Raw genomic sequence first — 5,519 nt, forward strand, 5'->3', positions numbered from 1 at the left:
ACAGAGTGGCCCCACCAATGCCTGGCCCCCTGGTTTCCTGCCACGGGCATCCGATGAGAACAGAGCCTCTGAGATGCCAGTTTGCTACAGTGGCTGAAGACCTGCAAACAGTTGCTACAGCCCCCTCAATTCTGGAGGATACAAACAGATGTCTGATCGTCTTCACTAAGCTGAGGCCTCTGGCCAAAACGCTGGGTGGGGTTTTACACCGAAGTACCATCTCTCACTCCTGCTGCTTGTCCTTTGAGGACCGGAACAGGTCAGGAATACATTTTTTTTTTTTCTACTCTTGAGCTGAGTTTTGTGTTTTCCATTTGGAAGCTTTAAAGTGGGTAAATCTGTCTTTAAAAAACGTTGGGGTTCCTGAGAGATGGTTTCCCAGCCACTGGACTAAACTGAGGATACTGGTGTCTCTTCTGAGAGGAACATGGAACCCCAATGGCACTGCTTTCTAAAGGCCCTGAGAGCAGGAAGCCCGAGGGGAGACGGCCAGGGGCCTGCGGAGCCCAGTACAGCCCTTGCCCTCCCGCCCTCCCTCCCCCTGCCCCCCTCCATCCCCTGCCTGTGGGCACCTGCGGCCAGGCCCGTCTGGGCCAGCCCAGCTGAACAATGGGGCTTATCAGGGCCTCACCCACCTGCCTGCCCGTGCCCTCCGTGGTGGAGGCACTCACCCTTCCTGGCTGGAGGAGATCCCCTTGGCCCCGAACGCTGTGCTCGATGTGGACCAGCTTCTGAAGGTTTTCCTGCGGGCGGGAGCAGGGCAAGGGCAAGATGGTCAGGGCCCCTCATCTCCTCTGTAAGGAGTGGGCGGCCCTGCTTCCACTTCGGAGGAGGAAACGCAGCCCAGGAGGGACCTGCTCCCAGTCTGACTTCCTGTCGCTGGTGGGACCGGGAACCGAGCCTGGGTCCACGAGATGCCACCCGTGTGGGCTCCCGGCACTCCAACTAGTCCCTGCGGGCCTGGGCTGTGACAGTGCCCTCTGTCTGCACGCCGTGGAGATGGTCCCTTGGCCTCGCTATGCCGTCCGATACCCGTTTATCTGGGGGCCACTGCTCCCGCTCTAGCCTGTGTCCCCCGTAACGCCCGGAGCATCCAGATTGCAATAACCCACGTGGCAGAAGCCTCAGGCCAGACTGGCTCTGGGGGCTTAAACCCTTTGCTGAGAGCTCGGTTACTGAGACAGAGTGACCAAGAAAATGCAGTGCCTGCCGAAGAAACGCTCTGGGCTCCCTGAAGAAACAAGTGCACCCAGGAGCTCACTGAGAATTCACAACACGTACGGTCCCGGGCCCTTCCCCTGTCACAGCGGCCCGGAGTGCTGGAAGGGCGATGACCCTGAACCTCACGCAGGGTTGGGTCTAAAGTCAACGAACATGGTGAAAACTGCAGAGAAAATGCCCTGAAAAGGCCTCGACACCGTCCCCAGTTCAGTTCAGTCATTAAACCATGTCCGACTCTTTGCGACCCCATGGACTGCAGCACACCAGGCTTCCCTGTCCTTCACCATCTCCCAGAGTTTGCACAAAATCATGATGCCACCCAACCATCTCATCCTCTGTCGCCCCCTTCTCCTCCTGCCTTCAATCTTACCCAGCATCAGGGTCAGTTTAGGGCATAAAATCCTACCCGTCAGAAAACGTGTAAAAGTTATTCTACCTCTGGTTACGACACAGGAGCTGCAAGAAAACAATGCCCCCACCCTAACAGGGAGAAAAAAGAATCACATCATCTAGAAAAGCAGAACTCTGCTTATAGTTATTGGAGCGCGGGGTCCCCAGGACCCCACCGTGGACACAGGAGATGAATGAGTTATCGCCTCTGGCAACACACAGGGAGGAGGTGGTCAGCATAAAGAAGCTTGAGAAGAAAGCAGCTAAAATGTTAATGGCTTCTTAAAGGTCAGGTGTGGGCTGGTGGGACAGTATTAGAATAGAGGGAGCCCCAGACCCAAGGGGCATGTGGAGGCCCTCGCAAGCTCTTTCCAGGAGTTTCTGCCAGGTGCTTACAAGGAAGAGTGGGGGCAGAGAGAATCCCCTCTTGGTGCTGAAGGGGTGCAGGCTGCCAACTGTGGGGCTGGCACGAAACCCAGCCCATTTCCCCAGGGCCCTTTCTCCTATAAGACCCTCCACCACCGTGGGAGGTGAGGCTACTCTCTCACTCCCAGACCCTGAGGCAAGGAGCCCATGGCTTCCGAGGCAAGGGCAGAAGCAGCTCGAGGTGCCTGTTCCAGGAAGAGGTGGGTGACCTCTGAGGTGCAGGATCACACACCAAGACAAAGCAGAAACCTGCCCAAGACCCGCCACTGGTACACGGCAGAGGCTGGCTGCCCGTGAAGGAGGGGCAGGAACGCCGAGAGCGCGCCAGGCTCACAGGCCCCCCTTAAGACTGAGGCTTGTCCGCGGGAGCCGTGACCCACGAGCCCTGCGTGACAGGACGCAGTGGTCTAGCCCCGAGGAGGGGAAGGACGCAGAGGTCCCTTCCGTGGTGCAGAGATTGCAAAAAGCAGAAGACGCAGCAGGGAAAGCCCCCGGGCCCTCGGGTCCCACACACAGCAGGCAACAGCAGCCACCTTCCGGAGGAGCATGACTGTGGGGGTCTGAAGGGGACGTCTGATGACAAAACCTAAACTCAGCTCAACTACTGACCGCACGGATTCAGTTCCCACCCTTGACGTGAACGGCCTGAGCAGAAAAAGAGACACATCCACTGTTAAAGGTAGATGCTATTTCCCACAGGGTCTACAGTCCCTCTGCACATAACGGTGTTCGATCAGGCACAGGAGACACACGAAGCAAGGGAGAACCCTAACCCATTTTCAAGACATAAAGTGTTCCAGAAAACCAGAACGTGAGGTGACACAGATACCGGAGCCATCAGACAGGGACATCACAGTGACTATGACTAATCATGTCAGAGGAGCCGCCGGAAAAGACAGCACGCACAAGCAGAAGGGGTTTCAGTAGAGACGGAGACACACGAGAGATGGAAATGTGAACAGTAAGAAATGTGCTATCAGAAACGAAGAATTCCTAGAACAAGCTTAGCAGCAAATCGAACACAGCTCAGGAACGAATGAATGAACCTGGGGAGGGCTTCCCTTGTGGCTCAGCTGATAGAGAATCCACCTGCAATCTGGGAGACCTGGGTTCGATCCCTGGGTTGGGAAGATCCCCTGGAGAAGGGAAAGGCTACCCACTCTAGTATTCTGGCCTGGAGAATTCCATGGACTGTCGGTCCATGGGGTCGCAGAGACTTGGACACGACTGAGCGAGCAACTTTCACTGTCACTTTCTTTTCAAGCTGAGATTCACCACCTTGAAACAAAAAGAGAAAGTAAGAGTGCAGGCTGAGGGGCAAGGGAAGGACCGAGCACCCGAGAAAAACTTCCAAAATTAATGGACAAAAAGCACAAGCCCAGGAAGCTTGATAATCACAACAGGATACATGCCACTACTTCTCCAAAACACACATATTTAGACATCATGGTCAAACTTCTAGAAGTCAAGTGTAAAGAGACGATCTCGAAGGCAGCCAGTAAAAACGGGACCCATTACATAAAGAGGGTAAATATAACCACTGCAGCAGATTTCTTCTCCAAAACTAGGCAGGATATAAGACAGTGGAGTGGCATCTGTAAAGCACTGAATGAAAGTTCTGGTCAACCCAGATTTCTATACCCAGGAAAAACATTTTTTAAAAAGGAAGGTAAATCGATCAATTAAATGAATGGATGTTGGATGCTAGGAGCCAGGTTTCCATTCCAACACTCCTCTTGGGAGGGGAAATTTACAGAGAAGCCAGGGGAGGAGTAACAAGTAAAGTTGAAGACTCAGTAAGACACTCATATTTAGCTTAACACAGATGGCTATGTACAGAAACGGCTATTCCTATGAGTATATACACAGTAAATACACAGTAAGTCTTTGCTCTGTAGCTGACAGAATCAGAAGAAATGATACTCCAGTAGCAGTGAACATACCATGCCCACATCCTGGTTTCTAAAACCATTATCCAATTAAACAAACCAAGGCTCTCTGGAGAAACAGCTGATTCTAGGACTGGGGCAGGACACATGCAACGTGAACATGGAGCATCTCATAGTGCCAGGAAGCAAGGAAGTGCTCAAAAACTAAGCAAAATAAAAATCCCCACCCAAAGCCACATTGATGGGGGCATGTGAAAGGAGCACAGGAACCAACTGGCCAACTCCTAATGGCCAAAGCTGGGACAATTTGAGAAATAAAATCAAGTGCATGGGATCAGAAGTCAAACATAACATGTTTGTGAGTTCTTACTGATATAAATAATTTAGGTATAAATTAATTTAGAACTGGTGAACACATTAATAAACAAGGGAGAAGAGACCAATCTCCCTTGCAGAAGATGTCCAAATAATTTAGGTAGACACTCTTTCCTCAAGAGGAGGGAGCATAATTCCCTACTCCTTACATGCAGGCTGCACACAGACACTTTCCTCCAACCAGTATGGACCGGCAGCTGGGGGTGGAGCTTTACATGCAGAAATCCCACCAGCACAGCCTTGACCAGGCAATCACGGTTCACATCGACAGTCCTACGTCACGCTGCCAGGATGTGCCCTTCATCTGAAATTAAGAGTAGTATTTTCTGTGATCTTTCTCCCCCTAAACTATAAACTACTCATGCGTGTGTGTGTAGTTGCTTCAGCTGTGTCTGACTCTTTGCGACCCTATGGACTGTGGCCTGCTAGGTTCCCGTCCATGGGACTCTCCAGGCAAGAATACTGGAGGGAGCTGCCATGTCCTTCTCCAGGGGACCTTCCCGACCCAGGGATCGAGCCTGCGTCTCTTATGTCTCCTGCACTGGCAGGCGGGTTCTTTACCACTAGTGCCGCCTGGGAAGCCCAAACTGTAAACCTAGTCTACTCATGACAGCTCAGCGTGGGAGGGAAGACGCGGCCCTTCCTGACCGGGTTTTTCTCTTTGGAAGCAGAGACATCCCCCCTAACAGCAAGTGGGAACCCCCCGGTCCATCTGCTGCTACATCTGCTGCACAGACTCCCAAGCGCCTCTGTATTTTGGCTACATTGAGGGAAATCTCACTGTCTATACAAAATGCCAAAGAGCAGGGAGCTCCCGGACATCGGGGGAGCAGAGAGGGCCCGATGACCCACCGGATTTCCCACCCCACTGGCTTCAGACTCCAGGCTTGCAGACTCCTCCATCAGCTACCCTGATGTCTCCCCGCAAACTCTTTTCCAACTGCGCCTACACTGGCCCCATCTTAAAGCCTCACTGGGTGACCCTCTGAGCTCTGACACACTGGCGCTTTCCCGTCTTCACGCCTGTATCCAGGCACTCTGCCTGGACCACCTCGGCCCCCTGTGCCTTCATGGCATGCGTACAGTCCTCCCTGTAAGGGCACCTTCCGTATCATCGCATCTCAGCATCCCCAGGGGACAGATGAAACCCTTTTCTGAAACTTATAGCACTTTCTCTCTCTCTCACGATGTTCATCATGATTCTTCATGTCCATGTCT

At 52.9% G+C, this 5,519-nt stretch overlaps 1 protein-coding gene across 1 annotated transcript in view; it reads right to left on the minus strand.

The window, feature by feature from the left end:
* The window catches only part of FGD5 (FYVE, RhoGEF and PH domain containing 5), a 119,739-nt gene that overhangs the window by 21,276 nt on the left and 92,944 nt on the right, over positions 1–5,519 (minus strand). The window contains exon 14 of the mRNA XM_010862520.1: positions 672–743. Coding sequence (XP_010860822.1) covers positions 672–743 — 72 coding nt within the window. The remainder of the gene's footprint in view (positions 1–671; positions 744–5,519) is intronic.

The sequence above is a fragment of the Bison bison genome, unplaced genomic scaffold (assembly GCF_000754665.1).
Source record: "Bison bison bison isolate TAMUID 2011002044 unplaced genomic scaffold, Bison_UMD1.0 scf7180017864482, whole genome shotgun sequence".
NCBI classification, from domain to species: Eukaryota; Metazoa; Chordata; class Mammalia; order Artiodactyla; family Bovidae; genus Bison; species Bison bison.